Below are 23,234 nucleotides of genomic sequence, written 5' to 3' on the forward strand. Positions count from 1 at the left end.
CTGTCGTAAAATAATTTCTCAAAAGTCTAACAAACTTAAGTGTGTAGGAGATTGCAATTTATGGTTTCATAATGAATGTGCAGCTGTTAATGACGGTGAATTGGGTAAGAACGAGGCTGTGAATATTAATAATTCGTTGTGCAATTTGTGCAGTACCGGTACTGACAGTAAGAATCATGCAATTGATAAGTCGTCCGATACCGGTAAGTCAGAAAACAGCGATAGTGATAATTTTAGTCAGTGTTTTGAACATATAAAAATTTTAACTGAACAAGTTTATGAATTAACGATAAACCAGACTGAGATGAGAAAACAACTTACTGAATTACAAAATGAAAATGTCAAATTAAGCTCTGCTTTGACTAGCCATGGTGTGATAATCGGAGACATTTTAACTTGTGACAAACAGTATACTCCTACTGAGAAACTTAGATTAGATGATAGTAATAAAACTAAACGTTTACTTGGGATCAACTTTCAATCTTCTAAAAAAGGAACCAATAATTATAAAGGCCTCAAGAGGAACAATAATAGTCGGAATTTGACATCGGTAGTAACTAGACCTGAAGTTTCTTCTGCTAGCAGAAACATTAGTCAGCTGCAAGTTATGGATAACGAACAGCAGACGGCTCAGGGAGGATCAGCTGTTCTAAGCAAAACATATGACGTAAATAGGCTGCAGCCTATTCCTAGCGATATGGAATCAGGAATGTAACAGTGTTGTTGACATTGACAAATAGATGCGGTTGTCTGTTGAAAGTGAGGACAGTGGTGGATTTGAAACTGTGAAAAATAAAAGAATGCTCAGAAGTGAGAAGCTAAACAGTCGCACTGCTGCTAGAAAACCTGGAAAATTTATTCTGGGCAGTGCTATCAAAGATAATATGCTGGGTGTCGTGGAAAAATACCGTTATCTTTTTGTTTCTAGGTTAGCCCCTAGTGTTGACTGTAATTCAGTCAAGCAATACTTGGTTGAGGGTGTAAAGGGAGATTATGAGGTCTCACAGTTGAGAAACATATATCCCGGTTACCTGTCTTTTAAAATTGGAGTGCCTGTATCACTTTGGCACAAAGTATTTCTGTCTGACTTTTGGCATACTGGAGTGTATGTGAGTCGTTTTCGTTTCCCTAAAGTACATAAGGAAGAACACCTGCAATCTTTTTTAGAGGAGCAGACAACCACAGAGGCAAACATTTAACAGTGGGTCTTTCTGAGGGTAAGTGTAAAATCCTTAAATCAAAACAGTGGGGAAATAAAATCTCTAAGGATGTAAATAGCTCTTCTACATTGACTTGTATAAATAGCCTAACTGTGTTGTTGTGGAATATTCAGAGCCTACCTAATAAAATTGACTATTTAAACTTGTTAGCATCGAACAACAGTGTTGATGTTATTTGTATAACGGGGCACTGGTTGTCTAAAGTAGACATTGTAAATATTGATTTACCAGGATATAAAATTGCACTTTTTTTTGGAAGAACTGTAACTGTGCATGGTGGTGGTGTTATTTTGGTCAAAAACCATATTGACTCACAAGTTTACCAAAATTTACCCGATGTTGCTGAGGAGCTTATTTTTGAATCGTCCGAGGTACATCTGAAAACTTTTAATACTCTGCTGGTGAATTTCTACAGGTCACCTAAGTTACAGGTAACTTTCATGCTTTTATAGATAAACTGCATGACATCTTTTCAAGTGTGCATGGTGTGAAGTTTGACTTTATATGCATAGCCATTTTAATGTAGACTTCTTGGAAAATAACAATGAAACACAAGAACTAAATAGTCTAACAAAATCATTTGGTTTATATACTGCAGTTAGAGAAATAACCCGCCCAAACTTTTTAACGCACAACGCTTCAAAAGGGACTTGCATTGATAATATCGTGTCTACATTGCATCCGGACAGATGGACTGCTTCTGTGTTACATACACCAGTCTCCGATCACAATGCTATCCTTTCTGTGTTAGTTTGGAGTCTGCAAACCCAGATAGAATAAAATATAAACACATAACAAGGCCTATAAGCGATGAAAACTCTGCTAGATTTTTGTATAATATTAGCAAAGTAGACTGGTTTGTTGTATATAACAGTACCCTAGATATTAATGATAAGTTTAATGTGTTCTTTGACCTGTTTCTATGGGCTTTAAATATTTCTGTACCAATAAAAACTAAAAGTATGGATAACAAAAAAAAAAACCAAACAACAAATGGTACCACAAAGGATTAGTTAATTTAAAAAAAGAGGTGGATAAGCTTTACTTTTTATTTTGTAATACGTCAAATAACAATGTAATTAGGGAAAAATACAAATCACTGAAAGCAAAATATAAATGTAAAATTAGGAGAGCCAAACTAAACTATAACAACAATTTTATTGCTGGATCAGTGAATAAGTCAAAGGCTTCATGGACAGTTATTAATGAAGGTAGAAATGTAAATAGTAAGCCCTTGTATATACCAAATTGTCTGTCTGCAGATATTTTAAATTCTTATTTTATTAATAGTAATTAATAAATCCATCGAGGATATCACTAAAAATGTACCAACTTGCCCAAATGACCACTGTAATCTTTTCTTAAGTAGAAATATAAAAAGTAAAATGCCTTTAGGTGAAAATTTTACTATCAAAGAATTCACTGTTGAAGAAGTGTTCTTAGCCACAAATAAACTAAGAAATGGCTCTTGTCTAGATATTTATGGAATACATGCTTTACACTTAAAATTAGCTTCTAAGCACATAAGTGAGGTCTTAGCATACTTATTTAACATATGCATCACACAGAGCTTTTATCCTGAGAAACTTAAACAAACAAAAGTTATACCAATACATAAGAAAGGTCAGAAAGATTTATGTTCAAACTATAGACCAATATCCATTGTGCCCACAGTGTCGAAGGTCTTGGAATGTCTCATACATAGTCAGATGATAAGCTTCCTCCAACGAAATAATCTTTTATCAGAGTGTCAGCATGGTGTGCTGCTAGATAAGCTGTAGTTTTACTCGTTTGGCAGTGTTGCCATTTCTTTTTTTAGATCTTACTTGGAAAATAGATGGCAGTCTGTATATTTAAATGGCTCTTTTTCCAATTCTTTGCAGATTGTACAAGGTGTACCACAGGGGTCTATACTTGGCCCAACCTTGTTCATAATTTACATAAATGATCTTCCAAGTAACATCATGGAGCAACATGTAGAGTGTTTTATGTTTGCAGATGATCTGGCAGTGTGTGTACAGGGTATTAATCCTCAGAAAGCTAAAGATATTGTTACCTCTAAATCAGATGTAATACATGACTGGTATAATGCTAATAAGCTGAGCTTAAATAGGGAGAAGGTTCAGGACATACAACTTTGCCTTCGTTCTGGTTCAGAGAGATTGGCATCTTTAAATTTCCTGGGCTTCCATCTTCAGTCCAACCTCAAATGGCACTCTCATATTGACAATCTGGCCGCAAAAATTCTAAAGGTTCTATTTATTATTAGATCATTGAGAGGGAATGTGTCTCCTGATGTTCTCCTTTGCATCTACTATGGTCATGTTCATAGCCACTTGTCCTATGGAACTTCACTTTGGGCGAATTGTTCCTATGCTCACAAATTATTTGTGTTACAAAAAAAAAGCTGTCCGTCTTATCTGTGGTGCAGACTGGCAGGATCACTGCAAACCATTTTTTGTTAGGCTAGGTATCCTAACTCTACCGTCAATGTATGTTTTTTCAGTTCTTATGTATGTAAGGAAAAACTTGCAAATCACAACTAAAGTTAGTGACATACATAACTATATGACAAGAAATAGACATAATGTAGCACAAAAAAGATGCATGTTTTCAGGGACTCAACAAAGCTTTTTGTATCAAGGGATTCAAATGTATAATACATTACCTGAAAAATTAAAAACTCTGACACTTCATAGTTTTAAGATAGCACTTAAGGAAATGCTATTGAATAAACCGTGCTGTATAATATTACAGATTTTTATGGTGAAATAGCTGCACTATTTCCTTAAGTTTCAAATTGACGACTGTCATGCATTTTGTAAAATGTCAACGACAATAAAGATTTCTGATATCACAAGTTTAGTATGGTATATGCTAACAACGATGTTTCTAGGAGTTTCAATATAAACACATTCAAAGTTTATTTCGTCACACAGCCACTTAAAGACAAGTATATTGCACTGAAATGGTTTGTTTTCACATGCATAAATACTAACACACCTCTAATATGGTTTTGCAACAGTACATTGTCAAAGGTATATATCCCTCCACTTGAAGGTAATGATCCTCATCTGCCAGCAGCCAATGTTCACTGATGCATAAGAAAATCACATTTACTATCAGAACCCAGTCAGTACACTTGGTAAGTATGTCACTGAATTCCTCCTAAACGACTGGACTGACGAATTTGTGTGTGTGTGTGTGTGAAGGGGTTTCAGAATGGTTTAGATTCACAATTTGGTCCAATTTAAATTGCTTATTTAATTAACTTATAAATTTTTGCTGATTTTGGATTGTTCCACAATGGATCCGGCAGACAGCGCTACGACACGTAATACAATGTGAACTGATACTTAACAGCTGTTAACACTTTCAGCTAAAGTTCATGAAACAGGCAGAAACATCTGTTTACATTTAAATTTGAGAAAATATGATATCTAATATTACTTTTTTATTAGCTCCAATACTGAACTAGATTATTAGAAAACATAAGATTACTGAAGAATGTTTAAGAAAGACGATTTTTCTGGACATTTGTCATCGTTCAGTGAAAAACCACCAGTTCCCTCTGCCAGGATTTACAACTGGTCTTCTTTACATTGTCTCAGTTAAAGTCATTTTAAGACTCTCTTCGGACGCACCATCATACTTTTTCGAAACAATATTACAGGCTATCACTTTATGTGTTTAGATTTAATAAAACAATGAAAAATGGCAATTTTCATATCATATCCAATCTCTTTGTCTCATTTGTTGGCGCTGATAAAAGTATTCATGATTGTGTTTTTATTGAGAACAAATGTTTCAAAACAATGTTCCTTTTTGGTTGTTCCATAGTCCAAAAAATGTGGTTCAGTATACAGGACATGAATAGTTAGTGGATAAATTCTGAAACCAGTGGATGAAATCCTGCAAAGTGTAATTTATGATGGACTCAACAAAAAAAGATTATACACAGTTATATGCAGAAATTTTAGAAAAATTAAAATTGAGAAGTACACTATTCACTAAATTTGTGCAATGATATAACTGATTTCAGAGTACAAGTGTTTAGGAACATTCAGGGAGTCCAAATCAGCTTTACTAATGATGGCAGGTGAAGTCTAAAGTCTATTTCATCAAGTGTGGAGTTTTAAATAAAATAACAGTGGAAAATAGTTGTTATTACTGACTAGAGTAAAACTAATTTGAAATTGCTCCCAAGACTCTTCAGTCTTTATTAAAATTATTGTTTTCTATGTTTATTGTTCAAAGTAAAAAATACATGTTTGTAGTTGTACGACTATTTTATAATGAGACACAAAGAGGGAGATTCACCTTTTGCAATTACTTTTTGAAATGCTATTCAAAGCCAACCAACAAGTTACATCAGTATACTTAATTCTCTTAGGTGGATGCAATACTACCCTGAGTTATACATTAAATTTTTGGATCACTGAGAGTAAATAGAATTTTACTAACACAATCCAGAATCAAATTTAATTAAATTACTGATTTGTACAGAATAATGGGTTAATACTACAGATAGTTAGGTTACAGATAAGAAAATTAGGGTTTAATTATAACAAATCTATATTAAACTTAGTATTAGATTATAACAAAATGAGTTAAGCAGATTACCTAATTTTATAAGGAAATGTACAAACAAATTGTATATTTTTTGTAGTAACATTTTTGTATTGATGGATTGTTATGTTGATGACAAATGCTTCATTTTCTGTTTAATATGTTCAAAAATACCTTCTTTAGCAATTTGGTTAATTATTTGTGGAAAGTACTTGTTGAAAGTGGTACCTTGATACAATCTGTAATTGTGTGACTCCTTTATTGGTACATCTGGACTATTTGCATTAAGGAAGTCACTTATATTAACAGCTTCATCTGCAAGACAAAATGGAGCCATTGCACAAACTGCAACCATTACAAAAGGACTCAGAAAAAGGATTTCCTCCTTCAACTCTTCAATAGAAAGTCTCTCAGAGCATCCCAGTTGTTTGAAAGTACAGTTAAGAGAATCACAATAAATTTGATATAACTCATGCAGCTTTTTCTCTCTGACTTCTGGATTGGCACTGGTCCAAACAAATGTGACTAATTCCCTCAATGGTGTGGTAAATATAAGATTTTGAAAGTCAAATAGTTTTACACCCAAAACGTCACCTAAACTGTTGTATTTAAACATCATATTTGTGCACCAAGGATCTTTTTGGATCACAGCTGTTAATCTACTCTTTGTTTTTTCAACTTCTCGATAAATATTGAAAAATGTTTCACCCTCAGATATATCTCGGAAGAAATCTTCGAATTCCTTGTATTCTTTTTTATCCTCTAGGTAAGTTGCCATACACATATACAAGGTTGTAAATAAATGTTTGAAAACTTGTTCTGTCTTTTCAGTTGCGATCTGTTTTTCCCTTACCAGAGATTCAATGATATCAGGGTGTGTTTTATGCACAGCTATCGTGAGGGCATGGAGCTTAGCTGATGCCTTGACATAAAGTTGGCAATGGTCAAAGTCAAGTAGTTTTTGTCTATCAACCATAACATAACCTGATCTCTTCAGATCTTCGAGTACAACACAAAGTGGATTCGGCGACTTGTAGTGTCTGGGAACGAGATCGTGTTTCATCAATTTATAACTTTCCGTAATAAACTCATTATAATACTTGGCTTCTCGTAAACAAGCTTCATTCAGGGAATCTCCGAACTGCTCGAAATATGCACCAACAACTAATGGAGCTTTAATAATTAAAGATAGTGAATATTCAGCTGAATCAAATAGTTTCTTGTACACAATTTTCACTCGTAAAATGTTGCTGCCATAATTGTTTCCGGGTGGAACTGCAGACTCAGCATTGTAGCTGTTGATGACTACTCCTTCCTTATTGTCCTCATCGGATTCAAGACAAGACTTCAGAAAATCAGCTGTCAGCCAGTCTGGGATATTGGGTTCTTCCATTCCTTAACCTGTAACAGCCAAGATAGCAACTGTTAGACTCGAACAATAAACAGATTATTTATGTTCATAAGTATTCTGGAAATGTAGTTTCTTCAATTTCTTCTGTAGAATAGTAATTTGGTTGTTCAAACTTCTTTTCAAAACAAGGTAAAAGTTCACCACCTTACATGATGTGTAACTGGCTCACTGAGGTTGCATGCAAGCTTTCAAGTCTATAGCTAGTTTCATTCTCAAGATGTCCTGTAAACTGATACACTAATGCACAATCATACAGAAAAGAATGTTTACACCTCCTCGGCAGACAAAAGAGAAATTGAGTGATAGACTTCAATGACACTCAGCTAAATTCCATGGTTGGGGATGCATAATCAAGAACCCATTTTTGTCTATAGAGGAATACAATTTAATGCCAAATTTCAATTCTTTAAATTACATCCTTCTTCAGACACCTTGCCACATGATACATTCACATTTTTTCTCTGAGTTAGGTTTCATGCAGATTTAAAATAATAAAAGTTCCAGTGAGGTAAAGAGGATGCTACAATAGAACAGTAGTAGTAGTAGTAGAGTGGTAGCAGTAGTAGTAGAGTAGTAGTAGTAGTAGTAGTAGAATTCAAACTTCATGGAGTAACATGCAAGCCTGTACTCAGACAATTTTACCGGGCTCAGGCCCTCAAGAGGCCCGAGGCAGCTCCGCCACACTTGTACAGTGGTGTTTGGCGGTACATGATGGGTCTGGCCGAATATCGTTTCCGGGGCCCGCCAAAGCTGCGAACGTCCCTGGTAACATGCACCATTATCAAACTCAGTGTTGTCTATACAGAAATGAACCTTCTTGCAAAATTTCCAGTCTATATAGTCTAGATATCCTGTGAACAGACAGAAACTAAATTTTACATCCCTTTGAGTGACAGACTTTGCTAATGATCAGTCATTAACCTTATTTTAGTTTTTAAGACTGAAAATTCACATCTTAGACCAACAACTAGCCACTGTTATGCATCGTTTGGTACAAGACTTAGGTAAAGTATGAACACAAACTATAAACAAAAACCAATGATTTCTACACCTGGCTTCAGCCTCAGATCAGGAGAGCAGTTCACTGGATTTGCCATTTAAAGGATTTTCTTCTCAGGAGATAATTAGGTGTAAAAATGTACTGAGGACATGTCAAAAAATTTGTAAGCTAGGATAGTTTTAAGTCTAATTTTGGTACAAAGTAACATTGATATTATTAGTAACTTGAGATCAAATTTAAACAGATTTCCTCAATCCCAAATTAGGCTCACTCAGTTGCCTCTAACTAAATATAATTTAAATTTTCGTTTGTTATTTTGGAATTCACAGGGTATACCCGTATGTAATAATCTAGCTTATTTTTTTCTTTATTGTGTTTTATTTAGAATGTTACAATTGTATATATTGCTGAATATTGGCTTAAAGCTTGTGATCTCCTTTTCTTTCTTTGTCTGGTTTCAAAATATCCTCTTTTTATGGTAGGCCAAACAGAATACGTGGGGGTACTGCCCCACTGTTATGCAACAGTGTAGAATATATTGAGATAGTATAAGTCTCAATATTGGTATTTCTATTGAAGCAGTATGTGAATTCGCTGCAGTCGAACTTGTCGAGAAAAAAGTACTTGTTTTAACTGTTTATAGACCCTACGATGATGAAGGTTGTATTTTAACCATTTTTATACTGTCTGTATAAAATATGTTGTTTATTATTTTGGCCTAATTTTAGTATTTTATTTGAGGGGATTTTAATGTGAAATTTCATTATGAATATGGTTTGAAAAGATATTTCACAAACCTGTTTTATTGTTCTGGTCTCAATGTAACAACTCTGGATATTACTATGCTTGTGTCATGCACTTGTATAGATAATGTTGTTAGTGATATTCATGGAACAAGATGGCATTCCGAGGTGATTCATACAGTATTTTCAGATCATAATAGTATCCTTTTTAAGGTAAATGTTAATGTAAATTCATGTAAACCTAGTAAAAAACTAATTTTAATAGTGTATCTATCAAATAATTCGTTTAGAATAATTGATGATTATAGCATTGGTATGTTTAAAAAAAGACTTAACGGGACTGGGTTGACCCTAAGGTAAATTTTTGTATTTCTTTTGAGTTTTCACATTCATTTTAGTAATAATGTGCATAAGCATTTTTTACTTGCTTCTCAGCAACGCCAATCAAAGTCTGACATTTCATCTCCCAACATTTTACTTATTCTAGTGCTTTAATTTGAGATAACCATAACAACTTTTTGCTAAGCTGTTGTTACTACTGTTAAACTGTATCAGATGGTTTAATTATTGTTTCTACTTTCTGGTTGGTCAAAATAAAATTGGCACACACCAAAAATTATACGGAAAAAACAACGGGCGGTCGTGACTGGCTAACTGAGCATCAAAGAAATCCAGTTTTACTATGGTCTAGCAATAAGGTGTAATACTTACAGCTTACAAGATATGTGAAGAGCTGTCTGGGCTGAGTATTTTCACCTCTCCTCATCCAATGAAATGCCAATGCACAAGCTATGTCCTGATAGTTGATGTTAAATATAGCAATAAGGTTAAAATAGTAAAAAATGAACAGTACAACCATGACAATTACACACACTTCCCCACAATGGTTTTGGATAAAATAAGACCCATATTCAGGGACCTCTCTAATCCTGAGCTATTGAAAAAGTGTCTCCATGGTGGCACACAAAACCCTTACGAGAGCCTGAACAGTGTAGTTTGGACCAGAATACCGAAATCCAACTTTGTGATGAGTGCTACCCTTGAACTAGGTGTGTTTGAAATAATAGCTAATTTTAGCAATACTGACATAGTAAGACGTAGACTATTAGAAAGACTGAGAATAAAGCCTGGAAGTAACACCATAACAGTTATAAAAGCTCTTGATGAAAAACTAATTGCAGAAGCTGAAAAAAGGAAAGTAAAAAGTAAAGATGTCTTATTCCACCAGGTGAAGTTAGGGCTAAGAGGCACTCTCTAACACAACCTAGGGAACAACGGCTTAAAGGTGACTTCAGAACCAACACCAATGGCCGAAAAAAACTATAGAAGAAATAAAAAAGTGGCAGTTGGCCAAAAGGAAGTTGGAGAATAAATATGAAGTACAGGAAGACCCAGATCACTCAGCTTATGGGGCAGGAATGTACTGAGGTAATGAAAATTGCTGCTTTCCATAGTGTTACATTTTAAAATTGTGATTCCTGAGAAGCGTGTTTTTTCCTACTCATGTACTTTTTTCTCGAAAACCATAAGAGATATCAATTTAATTTTTGTTTTAATTTTTTTCTTGTTATTGTTTTGGACATTTTAAGGGGAGCACTTCGTAAAAAATCTCAAAAATTACACAAATTTTTTTTTTTTTTTTATTAAAGTTTGGAATTTCCCGATAACAATGGTGGTATTAAATTTTTTTTATGATGACTAGAAGTGTCCGAAATATTTTTTTTTAAATAGGCCTGCAGGCAGTTTCGGGCCTGTAGCAGTCACACTTTGAATGGTGCTGTTATAGTACTACTTCGTTGCAGTCATGTTCATGATTTGGTTGGCAGTGACAGTTTGTTATGTCAACAACTTACACTAACCAACAAAACATCTGTTTTATAACCATTGCTTATAACCTAGGTAGCATACATGTTTTGGTTACTGACATTTCTGTTTTAGAGAGTGAAAATTACGTAAATGATTATGGTTTTTTGTGAGTTTAGTGGAGAGTTCTGAGTATTTTTTGTTATAAGTGTAGTGAATTTTATAATGCCACGTTCAAAGCCTGCTTTCAAGAAACGCGTTTTCAAAGGAAATCAACATAACCCTCCAACTAGTCCTAGGCCTAGTTTCTCAGGATGTAGGTGTAAGTACCGCAAAGCCGTAAAATCCAATGAAAACTATGATCATGGCAGCCATTTTCACTTGCCTGAAAACCTAATGACATTTTATTAAACCTATTTTTCAAGATCTAGCCAATCCAACTCTACTGGGCAAATGTACTAAGGGGAAAAACTCAAAATCCCAATGAGTCCCTCAACAATGTCATTTGGACCTACATACCTAAAAGAACATTTGTGGAGATTAAAACTTTGAAATTTGGCATATATGAAGCTGTTACAGCTTTTAATGATGGCTACATTGGCAAATGCAAAGTATTTCAAGAAATAGGAGTGTCACCAGGGCAGCATTTTATTACAGCAATGAAAAAGCTTGACCGGCGGCGAATTTGGAAGGCAGAGAAAGCTCAAGAAGATATAGAGAAAAAAATTAGACAGAAGAAAAACTTACTAAAAAGAAGTCTGGAGGATGAATATGAGGAGCAGGAAGGAGATCAGCCAGCCTATGCACCTGGAATGTACTGAAAAAGGTAATAAAGCAGTATTTTTTCCGTTTTTTGTGTTTTTCCGAAAGTTGCGGTTTTCAATACAAAAGTACATTTTTCTCAAAAACTACAAATGGTAGGAATATGAAATTTTTTTTTGTATGTTTGTAGCACTGTTTTACATATGTGGAACCACTAAAAACATCACATTTCACTGAGTTCAATATTTATATACATACATATACACATATTTATATAGGTTTTTGACAAGCGTTAAAACAAAAATATATAACTTTTAGGGTATATGCCAAAAAAAATTTTTTTTTTGGTTCCACGTGTTCCCCTAGAAGCCCTCTTTAAATGAAAAAAAAAGAATTATGAAGATACCTCAAGTAGTTCTTGAGATAAGTGTACCTATGTTAACATTACGAAGATAGGGCGAAGTGCTCCCCTTAAGCTGATACTTTTCATAATTAATTTAAATAGTAGATTTCTTGGCTTTAAAAAGGAAAAAAATGTGTACAATTCGAAGCATTTACTAAAATAATTATATATAATAAAAAAAATTAAATATAATAACTCATACTCAATATGCTCAGACTAGTTTTATCTTTAAAATAAAAAACAGTAATTATCTATCATTTATGGTTACTGAGAAACAGGTACATAAAGTAAACAAATTTAACACTGTAAGTACAGGGATATATCTCAGTTATCTTAAAAGAATTAATTGGATAAATATATACCATGTAAAAAGTTTTGGCAGTAAATTTAAAATATTTCATGATCTTTCATTGAAGGAGGAGCTCTTCTTATTGGAATACACTACTTTGTAATAATTGATGAACGAAAAGTCACAATTCTACAATAATTTTATTATGGAATCGTGTGGTATATATCTGTTGTTGCAAGTGGGTTTTCTGTAAATATCATATTCTATGCCGCCATTATTCATTTTTACTAATACTTTTTACAATAAAATTATTGGAGAATTGTGACTTTTCGTTCATCAATTATTACAAAGTATTTCATGATCTCTTTATTTGGCCTGTTAATGGATCTTTTGAAATGAAATATTCTAACAATAAAAGTCTAAAGTCAGATAATAAATGGTATAACAATGAATTAAAGAAATTAAAAGAGCAATGTGATAATGCTTACAGCTTAAGTAAAATAAAATAAATAATTGATATACAGACATAAGTAGTTAAATCGAATGTACAAGAAAACTAGAAAATGTACCAAAGTACGCTATTTTGATAATCTAATTCAGAGTGTAGAAAACAAAAGTAAGAATTATAGAAAATTACTAATAATCTTGCCAACAGTAACTGTAAAGCAACAACAGCTATATACAATGGTAAATAAAATATAAATGGTAAATTTGGTATTGTCCTTAGAATGCAGGTCCTAACTAGATAATGCATTGTGTAGTAGATGTTTGGTTTACGAAGAGTGAGGGAATCGTTCTGTTTGGCATTGCCGTCAGTATAGCTATCATCGAGCAATAAGTCCCTTCGTCTGTTGCGGTTTATGAAGAGTGCGAGAACCGTTCTGGTTAGTGTTCCAATGGACTTTGCCGTCAGTACAGCCATCATCGAGGAAGAAGTCCCTTCGTCTGTTGCGGTTTATGAAGAGTAAGTGAACCGTTCTGGTTAGTGTTCTGTTCGACATTGCTGTCAGTACAGCCATCATCAAACAAGAATTCCCTTCGTCTGTTGCGCAACGTATTATCATCAAGTTTTTAATCAATGAAGGCGTTAAACCATTTGAAGTTTTAACTCGATTGCGGTCACAGTTTGGAGACAGCAAATTGTCTGAGAATCGTGTGTTTATGTGCGCAAGAAAATTTAAGATTGGACGAGAACAGGTTGAAAACGAAAGGGACACCTTACAGATGACAATATTCGTGATGTTCAAATTCTGCTGGAAAAGTTCTTGCAACGATTTTTTTAGACTATAGGTGTATTTTATTTGTCAATTTCCTGCATGAACAACATTGTTATCACAGAATAGTGTACCACAAAGTTCCATTCTTGGACCTTTATTTTTTAACATTTATATTTATTAACTTGGCTGTAAACATCGAGAATATGGTTGTCAAGAATTTTTCTTTGTTGATGACTGGGCTCAACTTCTCTGGGGTTCAAGTTCTTTTTGTCCAAAAATGTTTATTTTACAAACAAAGCTATTAGAAATAATTGTGGTAAAAGCTAAAAGAAATTAAACACCTTGTAAACCATTGTTTGTTCAACTTGATGTATAAATTTTGTATTTCTTGTATGTACAGCATTTGCTTTTTTGTGTTGATAAAAATGTTGACCAATTTAGAATCAATGCTGATTTTCACTGTCATAATACAAACAATAAAAACTCATTGAGGATAAAACAATATAGTTAGTCACAAAAACAGGATGTATATCGCAAGTAAACTTCAACTAAATTCAGCACTTATTGATATTAAATTGTTTTCAGAGGGAAAATTTAAAAATAATAAGAAACAAATTGTCCATCCATTTTAACAATTTGTTTATATGACAATAAAAAAAAATTTATTGTTGACAGACCTTTCAGCTTCTATCTTCTCAATTTGATTTATCCTAGTAAGTAATGGTAATTCTGTAATTTTGCTGAATAACAAAAAGCACAGACCCCTTTCTTAAATTATTATTATGTTGATGTTGGGATCTACATATAAGAGTATCAAGCTAACTTGTCGAAGTTGGTGCAGTTTGACCATGTTTTCTCACAATGAGTTTAGATAGAAGAGAGGGACATTCAAATCCATACTTGGCTTCATGAACAAAGAAATTTTTAATTTCAGTTTACTATAACTGTTTGTCACTGAGGAAAATGTAAACTGGTAAAATTGTCCAAGAAATGTAACGAGAGTTAGCCTTATCGGTGGCCAATCATTGTAAACATTATAAGATTGGACTAATACATCAATTGTTTTAGCTTATTAATCGTATAATAGTAAACTATTTGTATTAGTAAACCCAATTAGTAAATTTCTTGTAATTACCGATAATAAATTAGATGCAACAGATTAGTTAGATTTTTATTAATTTGTTAACAATGTTCAGAGCAGTTTAAAAATGGAGAAATCCTTTTCAAAAAGACAGCAAGAAGCTACTGATAAAACATGTTTCTAAACACTATAAAGACAATAAATAACATTAAATTATGAAATATAATTACATTTATACTGGGTATTATTAAAGTTAAATTATAAAATCTAGTAAACCTTGATGTTTCTTTAAATTGTAAAGTGATAATACATTTTAGATATTTCTCCTCTCTGATCAAGAGATGACTTTCTAAGGAATGTTGGATCATACCTTTCGTGAACAGCACAAACAGTTTTTTTTCAAGTTCCACTATAAATTAACAATTAAATTGCCTTGAAAATGAGTAAATAGAAGCTAATTCTTTGATAGTATAAACGCAGCAACTTACTTTATATTTATTTGTTTAAAATTTGACTTAATAATGTTTAATTGTACTTTAGGTGATTTATTGATAATTGTATACACTCATTTATCTTAGGAAAATTGGTAAATTATGGAACTATCTTACCAAAAAAGTATAAGAATAGGTATGGTATTTGTTTGATTAGTTAATAAATAGTCACTTTATATTTTTGGGAGAAAGTCATATTCTAGCTCATACGAGGATTTTATTTCCAACAAACCCACATTGATTATGACACATATGCGGGCACACACACACACACACACACACCACACACACACACACACACACACACACACACACACACACACACACACACACACACACACACACACACACACACACACACACACACACACACACACACACACACACACACACACACACACACACACACACACACACACACACACACACACACACACACACACCACACACACCACACACACACACACACACACACACACACACACACACACACACACACACACACACACACCACACACACACACACACACACACACACACACACACACACACACACACACACACACACACACACACACACACACACACACACACACACACACACACACACACACAAACACACACACACACACACACACACACACACACACACACACACACACACACACACACATGTAAATTTATAAGTTAGTGGGTTGAAGGCAGGTCAATCCAATTAGAGAACAAAAATGACTATCAACTAAAAATTATTGATGACTATCAACTAAGAACACTTAGTACGATATTATCTTTTGTTCTAGTGTACTACAGTGAAATGGTGAAAGCTGGTAAATGATAGTTAAAATTTATAACTAAAGTTTTTGTTGCAGAATAAGAAATCATATACATCTTAGGTCATTAAAAATGTCACCATATAAATAACTGACAAATAATGGCTCTTCCAGAAACTGTTTTTGCAAGGTTACGTACTAAATTTTGGTCAGACTAACTTAAAATAATAACTCTCTATAGAAATTGATAACACAAACACCAGTGACCTACTTGGCAAGAGTTGTTTGTATACTGACACCAGAAATGTGTGCTATATGACAGAGCACTGTAGTAGTACTGTGTACGGTCACACACTCAAGGAAGTCACTAGTAGTCTGGTGTAATCTATGAGGAAAGAGACCACTCTGGGGTACATGACCTCTTTTCACACAGTGTGCGACAATTTCTCACAAATGTTTAACTGTTAGTTTTAATAAAATTATTAATAAAACATGAATTTTTTTTTTTGTTATGTATAAAACTTTCATTTTGATACATTTAGATTAAATGTGATATGAAACCTAGATATTTATTTTTATCTCAACTAGTAGTAGTAATTTTATTTTGGAGCTTCGCATAAGGAGTTTTATTAACAATTCACTAAATATACAAATTAGGAGCAATGCATATAGCGTTAGTAATATGTTAGTAAATTGAAACAGAGAATAACATATGAATTTAAAACAGACCATTAAATGCGTTTTTATGATATGCAAATTAGTTTAAACATTTTTTAGCATTAAGGGAAACCACACTTGTAAAGTTGTTTATGAAATATTAATAAATGTGAGATTTTCATTAGAATTTCATCTACTTTCAGAAAACATTCTTTACTGAACATATATGAAATTGTATACTTGCTAGAAACCAAAAACCATCTATGCGATAAATGAAAATAAAAAACAGATGTATACCAAAAAGTTTGGAAATAATAAGTTTAGAAATATAATTGTACTTGATATGTGTAAAATTGCATTTAGCGTTTCTAGCTCAATTCTTTTCCAATCAAGTGGTGCCTAAATCACTTTGTCGTAGTTTACTATAAGAATTTATTATGTAAGCGCATGTCTGATCAACAGGAATTAGTCGGTAAGTCGGTAGTTGCTTGGTAACAAATCTACAGTTCTAAATTAGGTATGTAGTGATGTACTGTACTCAGTATTATTGTACTATTATTCAGGTTGTTACAAAAAAGCTCTCCTGTTGACCAATTTTAGTATGCCTTATAATTACTGGAACTCAAATAATTTTCTCCAATATATAACCAAAATGTGCTCTATATTTGTTGGCTTGTTTGTTTTCGTTTTTACGTTATCTTGGACATAGGTCTATACAAGTTTAAAAAGACTATTACGACTTTATTTTTTCATATAATAGACAGACAAAATTTCTCTATTCATTATGTTAGAGATCAAAATGATGTCACAATACATTAGGATTTTCAATTTGTTTCAAAGTTAACATTCTTACATTAGTTACATCTGGTAAATAAGTAGTTCCTATATATAAGTTTAAATCTTCTAATTGGTAGGTTTTACAGTCAAGTACTTATTAATGTCAATTTTTTTCTCCACTCCTCCAGTTAAAGAACTCATCCAGCCAGTAAAATTGCTGTACTGTGAGCCATTGTGTCAAGGCTGACTTCAGTCCTTTAGCTTGCAGTGCTTTGAGTTCTTCAGGAAGAAGGTTAAACATTTTCTTGCCTGTGTAAGAAGGTTTGCAGTATTGTGTAATGTAAGGTGGAAGTTTGATACATGGCGGGTATTGTACGAATGAATGTCGTGGCCTTGTAGTTGTTGTTCTCTGTCTGCATGGACGATGACTTCTCTGATATACAAGCCAATAACTGTTATCACACACTTGCGAGGGAATGCGCTCCTACAGCTCTCTCTTGAACCGAGGTTTGATATTACTCTGACTGCTCTTTTTTGTAATAGTAAGATTTTTTGTAAGTTTCCTGCTGTTGTAACCCCCCAGATTACTAGACTGTATCTTGGATGGGACTCAAATAATGCGTAGTAGGCGGTTCTTGTAGTCACAGTATCACAGACTTACATTATCCTTTTTTAAAATGTATAAGCACGAGTTCAATTTCTTGGAGAGTTGATCAATATGATTGTTCCAGGATAAATTGTTATCTAAAGTAATTCCAAGGAATTTCATCTGGCTTTCCATTGATACATCAAGTAATCCTGGATTGTCTTCTTGCCTTCTCCCAAAAGAGCTAATTGTTTACATTTTGCTGTGTTCAGCCATTTTAATGACAATATTGGTAGACCATATTTAGTGCAATGTAGGAATTAACAGCTAAGTTGTTGTGTCATCAGCGTACATCAGAGGAGGACAGTGTCTGCCTAAGTACTGTGGCATGTCATTTGTCAGGAGAATAAAAAGGACTGGTCCCAGGACAGAACCCTGGGGTACACCTCTGTTAATAGTCAGAGGGTATCTTGTTTGTAAGAAGCCTTTTTGAGTATGTTGGATCTCAACAGTCTGGCTTCTTCCCTCCAGATAACTTCTGAACCATTGTTTGACTCTTCCTTTAACTTCTAACTGTTCAAGTTTGCAGAGAATTAATTCATGCTCCGGACAGTCAAAAGACAAAATTACAAGGCATGTCTCATTTTAAAGTTATGATGAATACATATCCAAATGCTATATCAATATTTTTATTGCTTATTTATAAAAAAATTCAAACTTTTTTACACTTTATTGAATAAATAATAAAAAATACTCATTAAAATCCAAAGTGTTTCGATACATACTGATAACATTGTTCTTATGGGGTAAAACCTGAATTGTGTCACTACACCTGGCATTAAAGCCAATACATACGATAGATAGCCCATAAACAACAAAATTGCATTGTTTGTGAGAGACAATTAGACCACTAATATCATTACTGGTACTTGTTATTGTGTAGGAAAATATTATTTCATTCATGTTTCAATTTGTTTAGTAGGGTTACCTTCTAATGCTCCCAAGCTCTTAAGGAAAAGACAATGTTAATTAGCACTGAACATTACAAGTCTAATCTTTTTATTCAGCTACTTAAAATATTACAGTTAATTTGCCAGTGAGGTAACTCTTTAAGATTAAAAACATTTAATAACTCGTTTATGTGTGCTTACAAATTTTAATTATTTTCTTAAGATATTACACAAATTTAAACTTATGAATGACTTTAAACTTCATGAAATGGTGGAGGCTCTAAAAATTTGTTCCATTCATTAGAGCGGTAAACAGGAAAAGGTTCCACAGAAACTTATTTACTTTCTTAACAAGAGAGCTATGTTCTTTATAAACATCTATATATCTTATAAAAACAAAATGATAATGATATACAAAATATACAATAACAAAAATTCTAAAACAAATATCTTGGTCATTCACTTTCTGTCTACGTTTTACTGAAAACTTGCCTAACATTTTCTTTACTGTTAATAAATTACACATATAAGTTATCATAAATTGAGACTATAATATGAACTTTTTTTCAAAAATGCCACGGCTAGAAAAATTATTTTAATTGCACAAAATTTTGGAACATACTAATTCTGCTAGTAATGGCTTGTATAAAAATATTTACAAATATGAATTTGGTGTCTGCTAGATGAATGTGTGCTAGAAACAGTGCTAGAGTAGCTGGAATAAAAGTGTCAGTGGTTGCTGTGGCACTATACATACAAACACACTTATCTTTGTTGTAGTGATTAACAAAGATAGTCATGTACCAGTACATTGTAACTGATTACATAACAAGTGCTTTCACCTGATATAAAATTTTAGTTGGTTGATATACCTGTTTGTTACTACAACTATTGTGAAAGGAAATAAATATATTTTAAGTATAATATATTAATACATTGTTTAACTATAATTTTGTTGGATAATATTTATTTTGTATAATTTAGAAGTATTTCTTAAGAATGATTTTAAAGACATTTGAATAATTTTAGTTCATTTTCAAACAAATAGATGTATAAATTAAATTCTTTCTTAAGAAACAAATTGTGTAACTGTCTACTGAAAAATTATGTAGGTAGCAACAATCAGTTTTATTCTAATTTTTTCTACATTTCCATTTCTATTATGAGTATGTTATATAAGAGTATGTAAACTTAAAATCTAATCATTTAAAATTTGTAGGATTGTCTTTCAAATATTTTTGTTTTTAACTCATGGAATGATTATATGACAGTTTTTAATAAATTTACGGTAATCAGTCTATTCCAGATTACATAATCAGGATTGGTTCTGTTTCGTTACACTCTTGTATAACTCTTGTATCGTATATATTTGAGATGAAGCTGATTGTGTATATGTAGAGCGCTCCCAGGAGTCAAGCAATGCCTCAGGGGAGACTACTATTATGTATACTGTATATGTATTAAAGATGGAGCTGATTGTGTATATGTTGAGGGCTGCCAGGAGTCAAGCTATGCCTCAGGGGAGACTACTATTATGTATACTGTATATGTATTAAAGATGGAGCTGATTGTGTATATGTTGAGGGCTGCCAGGAGTCAAGCTATGCCTCAGCGGAGACTACTATTATGTATACTGTATATGTATTAAAGATGGAGCTGATTGTGTATATGTTGAGGGCTGCCAGGAGTCAAGCTATGCCTCAGGGGAGACTACTATTATGTATACTGTATATGTATTAAAGATGGAGCTGATTGTGTATATGTTGAGGGCTGCCAGGAGTCAAGCTATGCCTCAGGGGAGACTACTATTATGTATACTGTATATGTATTAAAGATGGAGCTGATTGTGTATATGTTGAGGGCTGCCAGGAGTCAAGCTATGCCTCAGGGGAGACTACTATTATGTATACTGTATATGTATTAAAGATGGAGCTGATTGTGTATATGTTGAGGGCTGCCAGGAGTCAAGCTATGCCTCAGGGGAGACTACTATTATGTATACTGTATATGTATTAAAGATGGAGCTGATTGTGTATATGTTGAGGGCTGCCAGGAGTCAAGCTATGCCTCAGGGGAGACCAGTATTATGTATATATGTATTAAAGATGGAGCTGATTGTGTATATGTTGAGGGCTGCCAGGAGTCAAATCAAATCATATCAAATCAAAAAATCTGTATTCATCAGATATATACACTAAGTATACAATTGAATAATGTCTAAAGACTCGCAGTCTGTACATCTTAAAACTACTAATATAAGTACATCTAAATCTATGAGGAGGTGGAAAAGTACTCCTCCAGAGAATACAATGCCTTGTTTATCAAAAAAACATTTAACTGTGTTTTTGAATATTCTCAGATTAGTTAAATTTTTTATACTAGTGGGTAGATGTTTAAAAAATTTCAGCCCCATGTATGATGGTTTTTTTTCATAATACTTTAAATTGTGATGAGTTGTTACAATGTATTTTTTATTTCTGGTGTTGTATGGATGAGGTTCAAGATTTAATTCATTACTTTTTTGATTATTTTTTGCAATTAGAATCGTGTCAAAAATATATTGGCCATATATTGTTAGAATTTGTAATTCTTTAAATTTCTCCTTTACTGTTTCATTGTAATCTAGTCTCAATATAAGCTATGCCTCAGGGGAGACTACTATTATGTATACTATATATGTATTAAAGATGGAGCTGATTGTGTATATGTTGAGGGCTGCCAGGAGTCAAGCTATGCCTCAGGGGAGACTACTATTATGTATGTATGTATATATATATATATATATATATATTAGAGATGGAGCTGATTGTGTATGATTGACTATGACTATGACTATACTAGTGGATAATGTTGGGCATGATATTTGTATTTGTAACAAAATTATACTAACTTTATAAAATGTATTGTTTTCTAGAAATAAGATGTTAAAACATATTATTAAATAATTATCAAATGTACACAGCAAAAACGAACTTGAAATATTGATGTTGAATTGAATACACTTAAAAAATTACATATTTATGAACACCCATGTGAAAATAGGTGAAAGTTGAATCCAAGCAGTTTAAAATTTTTCCTTATTTATCAGAGAACTACTGAAACAGTGACTTTATCTCTCATAGATAAGAACATACTATTCCTTAACTGGTATGACTGAGAAGGCCTTCACTCCAGTTAACCAACAGTAGTATCATTGTCATCTGACATCTAGAAGATTATATAACATACCTTATACTACTCTAGATGGTGCGTGATAGAAGGATGGGATTTTGGTTTCTGGAGAACACATTGGTCTACATTTGCTAAGACTTTGGTTTCAAACATGCTGATGGGCACATACAAGAGCAATGGTTTTTGTAGTAGAGTGGGGAAAGCTATAGAGTTTCTGAGAAGAATATCACTGAAGGAACTGAGCTTAGCAACTGTGAGGCACAGCTGGTAAAAATGAGTAGTGAGTCGGCTCTAGGGTTACAGTGACTTTAGTGGCAGTGTTATGGTGTGTACTCATGCTGATCAATCTGGATATATAGGTGAAGTTTATAAAGTTCTTTGTATTTTTTGGCAAGTTTATCGCTATATTTTCTTTGGTTTGTGTTTGTTTAATCTTATGCATTAAGGATTTTTGACATGTAAAGCAGGGTATACTTAATCTTAATCTTAAAATTGCACCTAATTCTAAAAGAATCCTTGTGCTACTTCCGGAGTGTCAGGATATTCTGGATGGATAAGGTTGGGGGCTGGGGCAGCCTCCTGTCCATGAGGAAGAATTTAGGGAATAATTTTGTCACATCCCCTCAGAAGAAGGGGAAACCAGCTCTGAACCAGCCTCTCCAGTCAAGGCAGGCAGGGGGTGGCACACCCTTATGTCTAGGCTAAGAAACTTTGATTCTTAGGGAACAAGTCTCACCAATTCCAACAGTCATATCCTGAAGTAGACCAGACTTATCAAATTACCCCTGCACCTAAGAATCTCAAAATTTACGGTAAGTTATGTGCCGCTCCTGAACATATATGAGATTGCCCAAATTTTACTGACACTTCGATTTTTGCTGTGCCCAGTGTGAGTTCTACTGGAAGGTATAAACCAGCTAAAAGTGAACCCTCATGTGGGAAAAATTAATTTTCCTAACTTAGTATTTAGATCCTTTCTTTAAAGTTTGTTATTGATCATGGATGATTTTAAAGGATGATAAGATTTTCGAGATTTGTGATTTTATATCTTACAAAATGTATAAAATTATGTTTTGAGGATTGAAATCTACTCTCTTACTTAGATTAAAAAAACTGAGTAGAGGAGGAGGTCCTAATCTCGACTAGGGTCTAAATTCCACCTAGCAGGGTTTCACATACTAGGGAGTGCTGCAGTCTCATGGAAAAAATGTGAAACATCCCCCCAATACCTTGTCATTGTTCTACAGAAACATCAGTTCCGCCTGCCCACGATTAAAGAGTTAAATTTGTTCATTTTCTAAACTTTTTCAGGTATTTTTTTCTAATTTTTTTAC

The 23,234-nt window shown here is 33.3% G+C and overlaps 1 protein-coding gene and 1 long non-coding RNA gene across 2 annotated transcripts in view; one reads left to right on the forward strand and one right to left on the reverse strand.

The window, feature by feature from the left end:
- The window catches only part of LOC124356564, a 28,602-nt gene continuing 5,368 nt past the window's right edge, over window positions 1–23,234 (forward strand). The window contains exon 1 of the long non-coding RNA XR_006921875.1: window positions 1–1,651. This is a non-coding gene — a long non-coding RNA (uncharacterized LOC124356564). The remainder of the gene's footprint in view (window positions 1,652–23,234) is intronic.
- Window positions 4,096–16,117, reverse strand: LOC124356563. The gene is made up of 2 exons (XM_046807640.1): window positions 16,031–16,117; window positions 4,096–7,190 (listed from the first exon to the last, which is right to left on the reverse strand). Exon 2 carries the CDS (start codon window positions 7,180–7,182, stop codon window positions 5,914–5,916), a length of 1,269 nt encoding a protein of 422 aa, XP_046663596.1. The 5' UTR covers window positions 7,183–7,190; window positions 16,031–16,117; the 3' UTR covers window positions 4,096–5,913.

The sequence above is a fragment of the Homalodisca vitripennis genome, chromosome 3 (genome assembly GCF_021130785.1).
Source record: "Homalodisca vitripennis isolate AUS2020 chromosome 3, UT_GWSS_2.1, whole genome shotgun sequence".
Taxonomy (NCBI): domain Eukaryota; kingdom Metazoa; phylum Arthropoda; class Insecta; order Hemiptera; family Cicadellidae; genus Homalodisca; species Homalodisca vitripennis.

What these genes read in the sequence shown, in the direction of transcription:
- LOC124356563 (XM_046807640.1), bottom strand. Translation starts at nt 7,182, where the DNA reads ATGGAAGAACCCAATATCCCAGACTGGCTGACAGCTGATTTTCTGAAG.